General features: G+C 36.7%; 1 protein-coding gene across 5 annotated transcripts in view; it reads right to left on the bottom strand.

Annotated features, from left to right (window-relative positions):
* DZIP1 (DAZ interacting zinc finger protein 1) overlaps positions 1–18,869 on the bottom strand; it is a 41,025-nt gene that overhangs the window by 8,698 nt on the left and 13,458 nt on the right. For 3 of the 5 annotated variants that reach the window (XR_009115991.1, XM_058044913.1, XM_058044917.1), the window contains 9 exons: positions 17,883–17,945; positions 16,501–16,641; positions 14,141–14,189; positions 12,789–12,848; positions 6,874–6,933; positions 3,727–3,872; positions 3,244–3,439; positions 641–770; positions 412–462 (listed from right to left, as the gene is read on the bottom strand). Coding sequence is in view for 4 of the 5 variants with exons in the window: in XM_058044913.1 (XP_057900896.1) it covers positions 412–462; positions 641–770; positions 3,244–3,439; positions 3,727–3,872; positions 6,874–6,933; positions 12,789–12,848; positions 14,141–14,189; positions 16,501–16,641; positions 17,883–17,945 (896 nt within the window). In the remaining variant the exon portion in view is untranslated. The remainder of the gene's footprint in view (positions 1–411; positions 463–640; positions 771–3,243; positions 3,440–3,726; positions 3,873–6,873; positions 6,934–12,788; positions 12,849–14,140; positions 14,190–16,500; positions 16,642–17,882; positions 17,946–18,869) is intronic. The other 2 variants (XM_058044914.1, XM_058044916.1) reach the window with 2 other exon arrangements.

Genomic DNA, 18,869 nt, shown 5'->3' with positions numbered 1-18,869 from the left:
GAATTTTTCAGTGCAGGAAGTGTCAAAGCAATGCACCTGTTGTGAATGGAACATGGAATATTGTATTTCATTTTGGCTGCACTATGAAAATATAAAAAAAAAATTAGGTCCCCAAAGTCTCTAAATGCTATTAACACAGTCAGAAAAAACATCTAAGAGAAAAACTAAACGAAGTTATTGATCTTATTGAATATCTTTTTCTGAACCACAACAAAGAATACATATGCCAAAAGAACAACATGCTATAATTGAGGGATTATAATAACACACTCAAATAGAGTAACACTTTAAAACAAAAAATGATTGTATGCAGCCCAGAAAATATTTATGAATTTAGCTTAATAATAGTTTTTGTGTGGCAAACATGTCAACAAAAATGTTGTCTTCAAAAGGCAAGGAAACAAAACATACGTGATGCTAGATGTCTTTCTGGAAGCTCCACTTCCAAGAATCTTCTTGGGGCTAAAAAGGATGAGAGAAGCTATTTCAAGACTGATAGAAAGCATAAAGCTTATGTAGAAGTTTTGTGAATTCTTTCCTCAATTCTTACAATTGAGGAAATGTTCACATCAGCCACAAAACCCCAAACCCATGGTACTGTTATGTGAGGGATGAGTGTTTTTAGAATGGCATCTCTTACTTTGGTGTAGAACTATAGTCAGGGATGATTGGTTTTTGTCCAGGTGGGCGGGCAGCTGATGGAGACCACTTGGATGGTTTTGGAGGTGTGGCAAGCGAGGAAATTCCCAATGGGTGGCACCTGTGTTTTTCTACAAGAAAAGTTATCTATGTCATTTGTACAATCAACATTTAATATCTTTCACATTTAATTTCTACAACTAAAGATGCTGCAGATTATAGTTTCACAAAAAAAGAAGAAAAAATGCAATTCTTTTCTTCCAAGCAGTTCAGAGTTACCATGACTTGGGTTTAAAAGTGCAGTAATTTGGAAAAAAAATAAACCCCCTTGCTTTACAGCGGGTCCTCAGAGATCAGACACATTTCAGAATTTAATCCTTGGCTATGCCAAGCATTTTGATCCAGGAAATTAAGCTTGTGATTGCAATAGTATTGTTAGTGCTATAAACAATTACCAAAAGTTAATGTTTATAAACATATATGCAAATATATATATATATATGTACAGATGTATGTATATATACATGTGTGTATGTATACACATATGTATGTATAATATGTGTGTATATATACTTCTGGCAATCCAAAAAACCACATATTTTGATAGACTGGCTCTTTGGAATGTGACCAGACCTAGGGTTAACAGACTCTTCATGCACCCGGTGTGGGAGCTGTAGTTACACTTTTGCAACACAGCGATACAGTACCCGGTGGAGAAGGCCCCATGGAGGTTGTGTGTGCAGCAGAAAAGGGGAAGAATGGGTTAACAGCCTTAGGTTTAGACATTCCTACATCCAGGTGTCAAGGGCATAAAGGAGGTTAAGTTTCTCAGAGCCTGATAGATTAATGAAGCTGCTTCTGATACCTTGGAAAAATAGAGCATAGGTAGAATCTGTCTAGATTAGAAGAATTGTAACAGTTAATGGGAAATTTAGGATATTGGTGCAAACATCCCTGGTTTCTCTATTATTGCCCATCCCTTGTACAGTTTGCTCCAAAAGGGAAAGTCATGGCAGTGGACTGAGCAACATATGAAGCAGTTCTGGAGCTTGGTCCCACAACCCCCCCAGGGACCCTATTACAGCAGAATGGGATTCTGCTGAGAACATGGCACTGCAGCTTGTTTCACACTGGCCCTGATGGACCAGAGAGATTCAGCCCAACTCACTGTAAGAGACAGAACAGAGATATTCTGAGCTGGAAAAGGGACTTTAATCATTAGTCCAAGGCATTAAAGAAGTTGAGCCACTAAGGGATAACCTGTCTGGACAAACCCCAATGAAAGCTGTATTGCTTTCTTTTTCCAGTAATGATACTGAGAATGATGCCAGCACATCTTCACTGAAGATCAAGTTAATAATCTGAGGACTCCTTATCCTTGTTGTAGAAGCAACTGTTGCCATCATGAACCAAATTTGGTTCACACATCAACAAGCTTGACCTGCAGGGTGGAGACCCTCACTTCTATCTATGGAAGCTAATAACTACAGTAACTAGAATGCAACATTAATTCTTCCACACTTCTCACTTGGGAAATTTACTGTGGCAGCAAATATAAGGGAAGGAGATGAGGGCACTTTGCCCACTGAAATTAGAAAGGCAACCTCAATGCCACTGAATTTGACAGAGAATTTCTGTCCTGGTAGCATCTAATCAGTTTGACTTAGGACTTAATTAAGAATACAGTAAGAAGGACGATGGACAGCATCAATGGTCGGACTCCCTCTTCAGATGGTCACTCATAGCTAGAAGAATTTTCAATAAACTACTTCATCCTATTGTTGCTATGTTAATTCTGACTCTAATATGTTTTATCATAGACATGCACATAAAAATGTGGATAATGATCTGTCAGAAACATATACAGTCTGTGGTATAATGAAAGGTGTGGGGAAGAGGTATGAGCAATTGTTCTACAGAGACCCTCCAAAAATCCATTAAACAGGTGTGATAGGGGCACCAAATTGAAGGTGTTTCTGTAGTCACGGGGTGGATAATGTAGGAACGAGGCCTACAGCAATGAGATATATGATGAAGGGACTTCCATGAGATATGCCAAGAGACGTGTAGCTAAGGGATTATGTGGCCATGATGGCATGCTGAGGGGGTGGTAGGTTATCAGGCAAAGGCTGGATGACCCTCATCACTGCAGTCAGCCAGGAAAGAGGGATTGAGGCTAAGGTGTCACTGTTGATGAATCTGGGTTCACAAAACAAGACCAGACTCAGACTGTGACCCACATTCCTGGTGCACCTGGGAACATGATGAGACTTCAAATGCTGAATTGGTTAAAATCAGAAATTAAGCACAGCCATATTCAGCCCTTCAGATCTGTGAGGACCAGTTGGGAAGCAAGGGGGTTTATTTGCTGCCAAAGTGCCACACTCCCAAGACAACACTATGTATCTTGCCAGAGTTAAGAAATTTGCTGTTAAACACCATGTCAAGAACTCTTTAAAGAAAACAGTTTAGTTGTCCATAACTGCATGGAATGTTGATATGGAAAAGCAGGAAAGCAGCTATACAGAAATGTTTTCAAATAAAACTTTAAACAGCAGTTATAAAATGTAAGACAATGAAATAAGGCCCAAAATGCACTGTAACCTTCACCAGGAAGATGAACACAGGCATCAGATCTGCTAGAAGATAATGATCTCTCTTCAATCCGAAGGCCAACTTGACGTTCAAGGCGCTCTCGAATTCCTTGAATGGCAGGCTCGTGCCTCCCTTTGCGTTCTCTGGCATATTCAATAGCTCGCAAAATTTTATTTAAGCGATCACTTGATATTCCACGAACACCCTAAGGAAACAAACTGTATTGTAAACACTCTTTTAGACTTCAGATATCAGAAAGCTTGCAGAAAAATCACAGAAGTCGGTAACATTGCCCACAAGTGTAGCCATATCCTCCACAGCTGTAATTTGATGGCCATCCCCTCAGGTTCCTGGTTAAGGAATAACAGTTATTTAAAACATGGAAATTTAGCTTTGGATTTTATAGGTTGAGAACTGTAGTACACAAGTGAAAGAGAACAGAAGAAAAATGGTACAAAGATTACCCTCCTTTTAAATAACTCAATATCTTACTGCTTTAATTCCCAAGGATTCCAGCTTCTCCTCCAGAGCTTGCTCCAAAACAACTCGCAATTCTTTAGTTAAAGAAGGATCAGACTTCAGAGCATTTATTAAATAGTGCTTACTTCTGTCTGGTTTTAGATCAGTTTTCTCAATTTCTGAAATAAGAAGGAAAAATGCTGTTAAGAGACATTTTTTAAATCCACATTACATGAGACAATTAAAAACTGCACTTAAGCATGCATTCTTTAGAACCAGCATAGACCTATATGTGCCATTTTTATCTACCTGGAATTGTGTAATTTTCAAAATATTGGGCTAGCTTACAAAAGCCAGCTCACTTGGAATTTGTACCTCTGCACATTATACTCACCATCACAAGTATCTTATTGCTCATTACAGAATCACTGTAAAGATACAGCACTGAATATTTGGGAACAAAGATCTTTACTTTTAGCATTGTACTCGAAAACTTCTGATAAAGAGAGACTATCTTCTGATACTTAAGTTCTCTAAATCTGGTATTTCAAAGAAAAGCTGAATTCCAGCAGGAATCAGAACAAGAATACTACAAACTTTTTCTTAAGAAAAGCTTTGAACAATACAATGTTCTCTGAAATTAAATCTACTGAAATTAAACCTTTACAAAGTTGTAAAGGTTTAATTTCAGTAAGGTTGACTTTCAAAAGCCTTGGTAAAGACAAAACCTTGTCTGGGGCAGACTGTTTCACAGAAAGTACATGATGGATAACAGCCATCTTCAAAAATCTTTCAAGGACAAAGTTCAGTGTTGTGTTTTCTTCTATGCAAGTCTGTGACATCATACATACTTAAAAGGAGACAAAGAAGTTCCTATCTCTTTCCCTTGCACTGTCAACAATGACACTTATGTCAATAAAAAACTCTTATGCAAGCAATAAAGAATCACCTAGACAGATTCTTCCATCTAAAATGAAGACTGACATTTAAGTTAGGCCAAAGTATTATTGGGTCATACAGGAAAGTAAAGAAGCAAAACACACTCATTTAGAACCTGTCTGTAAACTGTCACTGGCAAGACAAAATTTTACTGAATGTCACTTAAAGTGAATGAAGCAATAATCTGTGGAACCATGATGGCTGCTTCTGTCTCGCAGTGGTCAGCAGAGCTGGCTAAGGGTATAAAACATCCCAGGAAAGCTGTAAACCACACTCCCAACTCCCCTGAAATAACAGGAAAATCCTGGGCAGGAGTTTGTCTCTTCCCATAATGGCTTACAGGGCAGCAAAGTCATCTGCCACCCAATGGACAAGGACAGGAATGAAAGCATAATTCCATATTGTAACTTTCAAATATTATATTTTTTAAAAAAATGTGCCTCTTTTTCTATTTGTAAACAATGTCAGCTTAATAAAAAGCAGTTCCATTTGCTTTTTGTTTTTCTTTAAGGGAAAGACAAGCACCCTAAAGAGGAGACAAAAAAGTCTCAAGATGCACAAATGACATATTAGGCAGTTTTGAGAAACTGGCTTCCCATGGGGTCCTGGAAAGAACTATAGGCAATGAAAACTGAGAGTCCATCTGCCATACTATTAGATCTCTGTTGAAGAGGATATAATCAGGCTGAAATCTCATCTAGTTTTGGGAACTATGTGGACAACTCAGTCCCTGACAGAGATGACATTAAAACTGATTTATCTGGGGAACTGAGTCCTAGAAGAGTCAAACAATTGGTCTTGAGGAAACACAGGGCTATCTGACTATCCCCATTCAGGACAAGATGGCGTTATGCAGTACCAAATCTTCCCAAAACCCCATAAATTAGACATTTTAAAGGGGAAGGCTCCCAGGAGCCTTCTGAAAATCCTATCTCTTTCCAAGGTTAATCCTTACAAAACAATAGATACATTTAAACTCATTTTTAAATTCCTAATTACTAAATACTAACAAGGGTAACAAGACTACCCAGCATTATCCTAATTAATGACAATATTAATTCTTGCTAATTAACTCAAGCCAAATCCTCTTTGCCAGAGCAATTATTTAAGGAACTGTTTTCTTATTCATCCCCAAATACTAGATTTAACTTTTGAGACAAGGGACTTTACATCTGGTCCACTGTCTCAGCTCCTACATAATCCTAGAAAATGATGTTCTGAGTCAAGAATTTTCACACTCTCCCTTACAAACGACTGTCATCAAAACCAAAAAAATCTTGGTCTATCTTTTCAGACTGCATTCTTTCTTTTCTCTTATGCACTTCAGGCAATGCCTTTAGGCACAGCAGAAGAAACAAAGACAATCCATCAAGAGAGATGGCAAGCAAGAGAAACAGCAGAAGGAACGGCAAAAATGCAAACAGTCTTTATTTCAGATTGTTCAGAGGCACTGGATTTTCCCTGGGGAAACCTCCCAACACACAGACATATTCAAACAATGATTTTGTTTTCAAAACAGCATCATTCCTTTGAAATTTAAACCCACTGGCTGTAGGGTTCAAGACTGATTTTGATTTTCACACACAGAAGAGATTTTTATTTGGTGTTTCACTATTAGCTGCCTTCAGGAGAACAAAATGCAGGATGAGCCAGTGCTTTCTGTTCTGTCAGCGTAAATGTGGCCTTCTCCAAGGTCTCCTCAGAAGAGGCACAACAGCTGCCAATGCTGGGCTATGTAACTTTATTCTGAATTGCACAGCCCTGGCTGGAGCTGTGGCTCCTTATGGGTAGGTGCAAGTCAGATTGCTTGTAAAAGTATCTGTGATGCATTCATGAAAGCTGGCAGCTCCAACCTCCACCATCAACTTCCTTCCACTTGAACTCTTTATCCTCTTATGCAGAGTTTAAAAAGGGAGTGAGCTCATATTGCAATAGTGTCAGCACCAAAAATTTCCTAGTCAGGGGCTTTTCCCCATCATTTTTGCTCTGCCTAGTTCAAATCCCTTTGGACATGTGACTGCTTTAAAGAAATTAGCCAGATTTTCATAAAAAACATTGAACTTGGATAAGGAAATCATAATATTTATAAGCAATAGCAAACAGGAGACTGACACAAACAATATTCCCAGCCAAATCACACAAATATAATGAAATACAGTGAAAAATACTGTAGGCATTAAATAATATTTTTTGTTTTCAAGAAACACATGCCAGCATATTTTGAGCTGAATCAGTCATTACCTTTTTCCTCTTCTGAAAGCTCCTCTATGGGCTCCAGCATATGCACCAAGGGTGCCTGCTCTAATAATGAGGAAGAAGAGGAACACCAGAAAAAAGGACAGAAAAAGGTCAAGGTCCAGAGAGGGAAAGTCAGAAAAAAACCCACCACACCGATGTCAACTTTCTTGATTGCTGACAACCTGCTTAACCATCACAAACCCACTGCAACATGACTCTTCAGTGCCTCAGGGGTACATTTTTGTAGAGGAGACCCTAATACAATAGTCACTTCAGGAGTGATTCTGCTGTCCAAACACAGGTGTATGGTGTCATCCCAGATACATCAGAGTTTTAAGCTGTCAGCGCAAGGCTGACTGATACATCACACAACTTCTGGAATGGCACCAGGTAGGCCAGGTCGGGTAGTTTTAGATATCTAGAATGACAGGGCCACCCAGGATTACATAAATCAATATTGACGTTCATTTCTCATAAGAATAATTTTTTAAAGATGCATTTAAAAATACTGTTTATGTCCAATTTTATACTATAAGTTTAAAAAAGACAAGTGAAATGGACAAAGTAAACCTCAAAAATATACAGAAAAATATATTAACTCACTATTCCAGAGAGTTAAGTACTGAGTCCATACATGCAAGAGATTTAACATATATATATATATATATATATATATATATATATGAGATAATTCCCAATAAACCAATTTCAAAAATCTTCAATCACTCTAAGTGAGTAAGAGTCAGTATTATCATGTGTTTTTAAGAATTCTGGAAATGTCTGTGCTGCAAACAGCTTCCTAAACACAATGAATTTATCATTTTATAGGCTGTCAGGTACAATTTGCTTCACAAAAAATGAAGTCAGACTACAGTTTATTTACTTTAATAACTTATAAGACATGCTTGAAAATGATTATACGTAGACCAATTCAGGTTTTTAAAATGTTAATATTCACCTTCTACACATTAATTGCTATCAATGAAAACTAGAACTTGAGTGTCCTGTAGGGTTTACAATAAAAACAGGTATGCAAACTGTACTTTCAGCATCCAACTACAGGCATTATAAGAGAAAACAATTTATGGGTCAGTATTTTGGGCCTACGTGCATTTTCCCCATCCTTCACAAAAAAACCCTCTTGCACTATAAATGGTTGTTATGTTCTATGGGTAGAAGGGGAGGAGTGATGCTGCATGAAGATGTTCTTTGGCATTTCTTGTACACCAGGTACAAACATGGATGTCTGTGACACGTAATCACAGTGAAACGAGCATTTGGGGCTAAGTGACACTGCCACATCTCCAGTATTCCCCAAGTTAAGGGGATTAAATTTGGTGGCATAAATGCTTGGGTATGAGAGCTGGTCTTCCATGCTTTCCATGCCTGTGGTGATATTCAGCTTCTCACCTGCTTTTCCAAGCCAATTAGCAGACTTAATATTTGCTCCCACAGAACTTGCACTAAATAAGAAGTTTAAAAAAAATGCTTCTTATACCATCACAAATCATTAACAAGATGCAAATATCAAGTATCTTAGGACAACTTATTTAAAAGCAAAACTCTGAGAGACAAATGGGCTTCTGGTCTTTTAATCTCTAAGGCTGTAAAATTTACCATGGCCAGAGCATTCCTGGGCACTGGAACATGACCCTCCACATTACTGCTCCTGGCACACTGCTGCCCTTCACCAATTAAGATCCTCCAAAACAGTGTTCAGACACAGTTTGGAATCATTCCCAAAAGCCTGAAATGTGTCTGTTTAGAAGGACAGAGCCTAAAGCACAGATTAAATGTTCTAGGAAGATTTAATTAAGCTGCATGGGCACTGAGGCTTCTGAGTTTCTTGGCTGGACTTTTCAATCAGTAAGGCAGTTGTTGTGTAGTTGGATTTAATCTATGCTTGTTTTACCTGTACTTTACTCAAATGCTCTCTGCTTAAAGGGGCTGACTCATCTCTGCACAAGCCCTTGCCAAGTGATTTAATGTAACAGGAAAATCCCAGTCCCCAGAACTCAGACCCGAAAATGGTCTGCTGATCAGGCATAAAGGCACATGCTTCTCTTCCACAGTGTACCAGAAATAGAGGAAATGAAAAACCAGGAATTACTAAGAACAGCTGCATGAGCAGACCTAAGATGCATTACTGTCATGTGTAATAATTTTGTTCACTGCACGGTAACAGAAGAGATCAAATGCTAAGGCAGGAGGGAGTGCAACACCTGGAAACACTAACTTCCCTTATGTAAACAAGCCTTTTCTTTCTCTTCACTGTACACATATTCTAAGAGATACCTATTAAACATCACAATGGAATCACATTTAAGAAAAGCCATTACTCTGGTTTACAGACAGGTGTGGAGATGACCCCCCTTAAGGAGTCCTCTCCTTATGTTTATCAGAGATGTGCTTCTTCTGGCCATCTATCATTACATACTAAGTATCAGCAAATATTCTAGCCATCATTAAGGCCAGCAGAGGTGTGTCTATCATCCCATATCTTCCAGAGTATCTCTTCTGACAGCTAATATGTGTGGAGACACAGATGACATGTATCAAAAGTACAGGTTACCTTAATTTTTCAGTGGATAACTGAAAAATTATGTGCCCAGCATACTTTAAGGAATAATTAAATACCTGTTTTAAAGAGTATTTGAAGACAACTTCTACACAGGTGGAACAGGAAAATATATTCAACAATAATGAAGGATTCAGGCTGTGTATGTTTCATGCATATAATGTATTTTTGTCTCTTCTTATGTACAAGTTAAAAATATTCTGACAGTACTATTGGAAAAGAAGTCTTCTGGCCAACATTTAAAGATGAAATCTGATCTATTTATGTTGAAATATGAAATGCTAAAAAACTTTTAGCCTGAACAGAAGCAATAAAATTATCTATGGTGTAGTGTCATCTACAGTAAGCACTTTGCACTTGCAATGTAACAACCTAGGAAAAAATGTAAAATGTAGGCCATGGCTACACTTATTTCATGCTCCTTAAATTTATACTCAAATTACACATACAAAGAGCTGCCAGACCTAATCTGTGACACCTGTAATTGTTTTTCAATTAATGCACTTAATATATTTTTTCTCCTAACTGATCAATAGAAAGCCACATACTGTACATAAGCAGCAGAAATATTAATTTTAAACCAGTATTCCTAAGTGTGATTTTTTTGACACTTACCTGAGGCCCCTAAGTTAGGAACACAGTCACCTCAGACTCCTCCTACTGTCATCGAAGGGACACAGGCAACTTCAAAGAGCATTCAGATCTTAGTTCAGCTGAACCAAACTCTGAAGGTGCCCCTTTTCTCTGTTTACTGTCTAGAAAGAGTAAGTACTTTAACCTAATTTTCCTCAGATGCTTCAGCTATGTCCCTAGTGATAGCTGAGCCTTGGTGTCCACACCATGTCTGCAGACCGAGACAGGTTTTAATGAACAATCTAATTGGTAGCTTTGCCTTTTAACTACTGTCTTCAATTCCACCTAATATTATTGACCTAACAAAGACTAAATATTGAACAAGTATCAACATTTCAAGAGTAATAGAGAAGCCAAAGCCTAATTTGAAAATATTGCTTAAAAATAAATTGTAATTAATCTGTTGCCTTTTTGTGAGACTGAAGTAATATCTGAAAGCAAGACCTAAGTTATATCTGCACAAAACCCTACAGGTAGCTCAGAAATGGACAGAAGAATGTTGAGCCAGAATGGCATTCAAGGAGCTCTACTAGCTCTCACAAGAAGTCAGGAATATTAACACAAAAACATCAGACTAACATAGTCATTCTCCTACTTTACACCTAGGATAACTCACATTTGCAACTTGGGTATCTTTTCATAACACAGACTTAAGATGTGCAGAATGAATACTAGGATGCAAAAGCATCTGACTGGCTTTGAAAAGTGTACTTAAGTTCACCTTAGAGAGCCTTTTCTAGAATTAATTAAAAAAAAAAGAAGATATTTTATATGCAGGCAATTATAAGATGATCTGTGCTAAATAAATTTGTCTACAGAAGTTACCAGGAAGTGCTTTCCTTTTCATAAAGGCATGAGATGCAGTCATGATGTCTTAATTCAGAAAGTCAATCCCTTGAGGAGTCCTGAAAACTTCGGGAAAGACACCATAACTTCTGCTAACCTCCAGAAAATTAGGTAAGGCAAGTTTAAAAAACAATCCAGAAGGGAAGAAAGGGGACAGACAGAGAGACCTGCAGAAATAAATAAAATAGTAATCAGCAAAGGAATCTGAAGGGAACACCTTCTTTGAGGTTTCATAATAAACTGATGGTGAATCTTTTGTGTATCAATGGCAGGAATAGCCTTTTCCATCTTGAGAAGTTTCACAAGATGTCACAAAATTCATATTTGAAGCAGCAAGAAACTATGAAAGATCTGAATGAGCTAAATCATTAAATTGTCAGAGTACAAAAAATACTAATGTTCACAGGACTGTTCCTCAGGAACTGTGCTCAGTACAAATGAAAGCAAATGCACAAAGGAACTAATGCTTGACGAGCTTGGTGGGTAAGTCTTTAGCAGCAATAATCTTCATAAAAATTAAATCTTAAATTCAGGGCAATTGCTAAAATATGTGCTGTGAGACTTCTTAGCCAGAACCAGAACTGCTGTTCTGGTGTAATGAGGCTGGCTTAAATGAAAAAGAATTAATTGTTCAAAATGCTATCCCTAATTCTCTATACTTCATACACTATTACTTTTGTCTACACAATATTCATCCATATAGTTGAACTTAGGAAGCTACAAGCAACGAACTACTAAACCTTACATAGTTTAGAAAAAAACTCTGTATTTTTCAAATAATGTTGCCATAGAATAATTAGCAATAAAACAATCACTTTTCCTTTTTAAACTAATTCTTGTCATAACACATAGTTGAAAAGGAGCACTACATGAGTTTTTCATTCCTCATCAAGTCATTGAAAGCTTGGTACATAATGCCCTTTCTCCACAGAGACATTTTCAAAACTTTTTGTATTTGGTGAAAAAGAAAAATTATCTACATTTTTCACCGACAAATTCCATTTAGTCTCCCTGTGACAGGCTTAAAAACTAAGAGAAATAATTAGAAAAAAAAAATTCAACTACAATTCAAATCAGTAAACTGTTTTTAAACATTTTGCTTGCTTGTTTTTCATTACTTAAAAGGAAAATAAAGAATTAGTTGATCACAGAATATTGGTATAGTAACAAAACTCTCCATTAATTTGCAAACTGATTAAAAAACAAAACTATTTTCACAAAACAAGGCACAAAACAATGTAAATATAGCTCCCTTGCCCCCCCTCCCCTTCTAAAGGATACCACAGTGCCACAAGTTAAAATACCTAAATAATGATCTATATGTAACCTCAGGTATACTGTGGAAGAACTCGGACGGGATAAGTGCCTACTTTGATTATTTCTTCTGTATTTTTACTCCTTGCCATTTGAAGTCACATGGAACATACAGTATTTGAAGACTTGCAAACAAATATCTCCACATGTTTCCCTATAAAAACTCCAGTAGATGCATGTACCTATCCAGTATATGCATATAATGTACCTATCCAGTATAAGCATATTTTCCATTAGAAAACACAAATTTCTTCCTCAATATATTTCATCTAACTGTTTCAATAATATAAATATTCTAGGAAATATTCTAAGATTATTTTAATTTGTTTTTCATTTATTCTTCTCAGTAGTACATCCTTATAATTATTTCATAGAAATTCTCAACTCTGACATAGAAATTAGGTTCTTTCTATACAACTACTCTTAGACCTATGATTTGACAAAAGCAAATGATCTGAGAAACCATTTGACAAATGATTTGACAAACCTATGATCTGAGAAAAGCAAGGGCTAGATTGGAAAGTAAGGTCCTATCAAAAAAGCTTACCAGGAGGAGGAATTGATGGAGTTGGTTTAGATTCTTGAAGACGCTCTACAGGAGTGTTCACTAAAATAACATAATAGTAAAAAAAAATAAAATTGTATTATTGTAAACAATAGCAGACAAATACAGATTCTTAAATATAGCAATATTTAATCATATTTATAAATCAGTTATTTTTTTACATTAATGGGCAAAAAATAAACAAAACATTTACAAAGTAAAAACTGTTCCTTCACAACATAAAAGTACATCTCTATGTATGCTTAGCATTTTTAACACTTCCAGAATCAGGAAAAGAAACTACTTTTCTAACTAAATCATCACTGGACTAGAACATGATCATTTTTTTGGTCATGAGTGCATGCTGCCTTTGTGTCACAGGGAAGAAGTCTTGGTCCAAAGCTACTTAGTCAAGACCAGCCTGCCCAGGGCTTGTATTCCCCAGAGAGGATCTGCAGCATCCACAAGTGACATCAATGAGTGCAAACACTCATACATCTATAGATTGCCTATAGGGTGTAGCCTTGGAGTGAATTAAGCTTCAATCCTACATTGCTCAGATCAGCTTGGGGCTAGGAGCAAACCTGCCATGGACTTTTACTTGTCTGTGCTTCAGTGTGAATGAATATGACCAGCTAGAGCTGAAAAGCCATATAGCCTTCCTCAATCTGAACCTACTCCCTGCTCTTTGACTCAGTTCAAGCCAGTGTCTTGTTAATACAGAAAAATGGTTTCCAAACTGGGATCAGAATTAATTCAGCGGTCATCACCTATTGCAAAAAACTTACTTCAAGTAAGTGCAAATGCAGCATTAACCCATATGGGTGTTTGCAGGGCAGGACAATATCCTGAAACACTATTATCAGGTTTAGCTATTTGTAATAGACTTCAGATGTTAAAGTATTGCACAGACAAAAATATAAGAGTTCTTAACATTCTTTGAACATCTGTGTCTTAATTGACAAGTTAATCAGTTTTGTCTATTCTTTCAGTATTTTCCCTTTTGTGAGTTCTGCAGCCTAAGGACAGTCAAGTATGAAAAGAAAATCAATTAAAATTATACTTCATAAAGCAAATCTGGAAGTTTTTTACATAATACAAAATAAAGTTGTTCTATTTTACATCTCTTCACTACTCAAGCAATCAACTTTGTACATTAGAAGTCTTTACAGCTACCAAGCATGATCTTTGTAAATTGTGGCATCGAAACAGATAGGTACCCTGTGAAAAACAAATACATTTCCAGTACTGATTTTATTTCAGTATTTTGTTAGTCAAGTTGATATCTATACTTGTTTCAGCTGGGCTGCAGAAATCAGAAACTAAGTCTGTTTTTTCCTATAGTTTGTACTCACCATCATATGTTTTAACACTTGGAGGTGGTTTCACAGACAATTCTCTTATCTAATGGAGAAAACACAGATACATTAATAGATACCAATGTAAATGATCAATATCTAGAATGAGCATTTAGCATGAAATACCTAGTTTCAGTACTATCCCATAAGAGAAATTATGGGTTAGGATTTGGGGAGAAAAATACTACTTCTGTGTCCAATACATATTTTGTTCATGCTTAATAAATGTTTTTGTGTTGTCTTAATGACCACTCTTTGTACTTCTTGTTATTAAGTCAAATGAGAGCAGACATAGGGGCCACTTCAGCACTTAAGAGTTTCAATACTTTCCTCCTCAGCAATTCATACCCCATTTTGCAAGCCTGGCTTCCAGTACAGGGAAACACTGGAGTGTTTAATTGCACATTAATTTTAAATGCATGAACAGTTCTCCTCTCTGCTTTACAGGTTTACCTATTTGACACCCCTGAACTGAACTAACAAGAGTAATTGACAAGCACTGAACTAACAGAGTAAAGGAAACACACTGTCTGTAATGTGATCTAAAGAAAACAGGAAACTTGTGAATCCTATATCACTAAAAGAATGTTCTGCACTCCAATTCCCCAAAGAGAAGAACACAATTCATTCAAATACATAGCCACTGTCAGATGGAGCTGGCACAAGATATTGGACCCTGATCCTCTTTTATTTATTAGTTTGGTTATAGCCAGTAGTGCCTCTGTTCATTGTCCATTAAGTATGAATTCTGCAAAAGTGTTGGCTATTTCTCAAGCCCTTCTATTTTACAGGGATTGAGAATGTAGATCTGCACAACTGTATTTCACAAACACCAAACTTGGACTCCTCTGAACCTATTATACATCTGTGGTCATACTGTTATCTTTCCAAAGGTCACTTGATCGAAGGAAATTCATCTATGATTGTCCTCCATTTCTCCAGCTATAAAATTTGTGAAGGTGGAGATGTAAAAGCTATTATTTGTCTTTCCCTTCTTTAAGTATAAGTTTATATATTTTATAAGTTTCTTTCCATAACTTAAGTATAAGTTTAACATTAATCTCAAGCAAAATGTGTAAAATTAGATTTACAAAGAATGCACCATCTTATAGAGAAATAGGCCACAATCATGCCATAGTCTAAACTCCAGACTACTCAGATCTTCCCCCATCAATCATCTCTAAAATTCTATAGTTATGTTTCAACAAAACCTTATTTTAGGCAAAAACAATTGATTTCCAAACATAGAATCACAGGCTATCTCACACTGGATGGGACCTACAAGGATCAAGTCCAATTCCCTCATTGGACTACCTAAAACTTAAACCTAAGAGCATTGCCCAGACGTGCCAAGAGCTGGGACAGGCTTAATGCCACAATCAGTTTCCTGGGGAGCCTGTTCCAGTGCCCAACCACCCTCAGGGTAAAGAACCCTTTCCTAATGTCCAATCTGAATCTCCCCTGCTTCATTCCATTTCCTTGTGTCCTATCACTGATCACCAGAGAGATCAGAACCTCCTCCTCCACTGCCTCCCTTGAGGCTGTGATGAGATCACCTCTCAGCCTTCTCTTCTCCAAGCTGAACAAGCCAAGTAACAACAGTTGCTATCCCTAAAATGCCCTCAAGACCTTTGATCACCTTGTTTGCCCTCCTCTGGATGTGCTGAAAAAGTCTGGTGCCCTTCTTACACTGAGGCACCCAAACTGCACACAGGAGTCAAGGTGAGGCAGCACCAGCACAAAGCAGAGTGGGACAATCTCCCACCTCAATCAGCTGGAGATGCTGTGCCTGATGCACCCCAGGACATGGCTGGCCCTTGTGGCTGCCAGGGCACTGCTGACTCACATTCAACTTGACATCACCTCAAACTCCCAGATCTCCTTCTGCAGGACTTCTCTCCAGCCTCTTGCTCCCCAATACATGGCTATAAGCAAGGTTACTCCATCTCAGGTGGAGAATCTGCCACTTGGTCTTGTTACATTTCCCATGACAATATTTCAAATAATTATTCTCACAGTTATGAATATGATACTTTATTTTTAGTGTGAGAAGTAATGTATTTTCAGATTTCAAACACTAGATCCCATTATGATTACATCCTTTTCACTATCAAAAAATTTTGGCTTATTAAGCCTTTCTTTATCAAATGTGTTTTAATTCCTGGTACATTCCTGTGTCTCTTTTCCAGATCTATTCTTATTTATCAACATAATTTCCAAAGCCTAACCAAAGCACTCCAGCAATACTATTACAAATTGCAAATATTAGAATATCAGAGAAATATAAAACCCAAGTGCTAGTATAGTGTTTCTCTGTGTCCTGTGCTCTCTAAAACAGAGTGTTTCACAAAACAGACCTGCTTCCTCTGACTAATAATCAGATCATTCTGCTCCTGAAGCCTCTTCTCCAATTCTTCTATCCTCTTCCTGTAAAAGATGTTATTTCTGTTCAGGTCTTCCCTCGCTGCTGTTTTGGTGCTCTCCACCTCTGACCGTAGCTAGAAAGCAATCAGAAGAAAAGTAACATCATGTTAACACTATAAAAATATTTTACAAAGTCTAAACAAGCAAGTGTCATGCTTACATACTTCTAACATTTTTTTTCTCAGCAAAAACCTGATGTTTTCTGTGACTTCACTAGGACTTGTATATATCATAGAACAGTTGTCTGGATCACTTTTGAATTACACAAGGAAGACTACCTAAATCTCAATATAAAGAAAAGGACATACACACACATTGCTGAGATTGCCTAAAAATGAGATTACAGGAAAAATTGTGTAGATCTATAAAAATGTTTTAATTGTAAATAGTGTCCAACAATGATACTTTATGGAGGTTATATGTGAATTTGTATAATAAACCTAGTATATTACCTCCAAAGGTGGAAGAAAGGGAACATTATTTAGGTGTACCATCCCAAAAGTAATACTTACATTACTTCTCCCTTATTCTATTCTTGCACTGTATGTGGGTGTATCTTTAACTACATCCTTTTTGGGGACTGTTCCATGGTTCATCCCCAATGTTTTCTTGCCAGAGGAGGAGAAGCATTGGTCAGACCACTATGATCTGCTCAGTTCTTACATGGTCACGCAGATGAAAGGAAAATGAAAGGAAAAGAAGCAAGAGAAACAAAGCAGCAAAGAGATTAAAATGAAATGCAGATGTAAAAAGAAATCTGAGGAATAAAGTTTTGTATAGTAAAATATATAAACTGATGCAAAATAAAATCCCATGGTGTTTTCTCCTGGAAAAGTTGAACAGATTCTGCTTTAGAAAGTTACAACAGAAAAAGCAATAGAGAAGTGATAAGAAGGAGAAAAAAAAAGACTGAGACATATGCCATAGGTCCATGGTGGCAGCAGGTACAGGGTGGATGAAAGCTACATGCTGGCAAGTCAGATCTCAACTATTCAGCTACATAACATAGAATATACTGTATAATACAGTGCTCACAGAAACAGCTGTAAGCTGTAAGCTTTTCAAAAGACAGATACAGTTTCAGTTTTCTGTCAGATTCTGAAATGCTAAATTAATTTTCAACCCTGGCCTTAACTGAAACACCAAGATCCTACCATAACAGAAACACGGAGATGATAAATACAGCTAAGAGGACATACTCTTATAAAATCTTGATATCTGGCACATGTACTAGAGCATATCAAGAACTACTGAAAGTGTAAATTAAAAGAAAAAAAGTCTCCTTTTGGTGTAAGTGGTTTGCTGTGCCACTTACCAAGGACGTTTCTGTCTCATGATCATGACACTTGGCTTGCATACAAGACACCCACTTTTTTTCCTGCATAGAGGAAATCCATGTTAATTCTTGCAAACATTTAGTTTGATATATGCAGCTTTGTTTCTTGTTAATAGAACATGAGCATTTTGTTTGATAAATGCAGCTTTATTTTTCTAAATAAAGCATAAATACCAAAAAGATGACAGATTTGATGAAATTTGAGTCACCCAGTATTTAATGCCTAGAACAGTTGATTTATATATATGAGTGTAGTTTTCTTACCAATCACTCTAGAAACTGTATTTTCTCTTTGATTTGTATATGCAGTCACTGTGAGTGAGAAATACACATGCATTTTGATACATCTCTGTGTATTAACAAAAAGAGTAGTAAGTGTAAGGGGTTTTCACTCTAAAGAATGTAATTTTGAGCACTCATTAACAATGTATTTTGCATAATAATGACAAAACCCCAGAATTAACATATGAGTTTTAGAGTGAAGCCAATTTTCTTTGATGAAATAAATAAAAAACATAAAGCAAAACTAAATTTTGCACATCTTTGCACAGAAGTGATCAAACTTCTGTATAACACCAGCAGTAAACAAAGGTCTTCACATCACAAAAACCATGAAAGAAAACAAAAGGCACAGGTTGGAAAATCCTGTCAGAAAGCTTCCTAATTTTCTTTTTCATTTTGGGAAATGGAATATTCCAATTTTTCTGTAAGTGGCCTCACGGATGGGTAAACATAAATGCTTTAATAGAGCCTTCTGGAATTGAATTGCCACCACCCTTGGCAAAGACAGATATACTTAATCATAAAGAATAAGAGAATATCAATAAATAAGCATCAATTACTTAATTTATAATAGATAAAGAAAATAAATCCTTGTTTGCCATTATATGGATAGTATTAAATAGTATTAAATCTTTAAAACTAGCTATTTTTGGCATTAAAAATAATGAAAATTTTACTTAGGGA

Source organism: Melospiza georgiana, chromosome 2, assembly GCF_028018845.1.
Source record: "Melospiza georgiana isolate bMelGeo1 chromosome 2, bMelGeo1.pri, whole genome shotgun sequence".
Lineage (NCBI taxonomy): Eukaryota > Metazoa > Chordata > Aves > Passeriformes > Passerellidae > Melospiza > Melospiza georgiana.
Note: the sequence above shows the minus strand (reverse complement) of the source record. Positions and strands in the feature narration are given on the sequence as shown.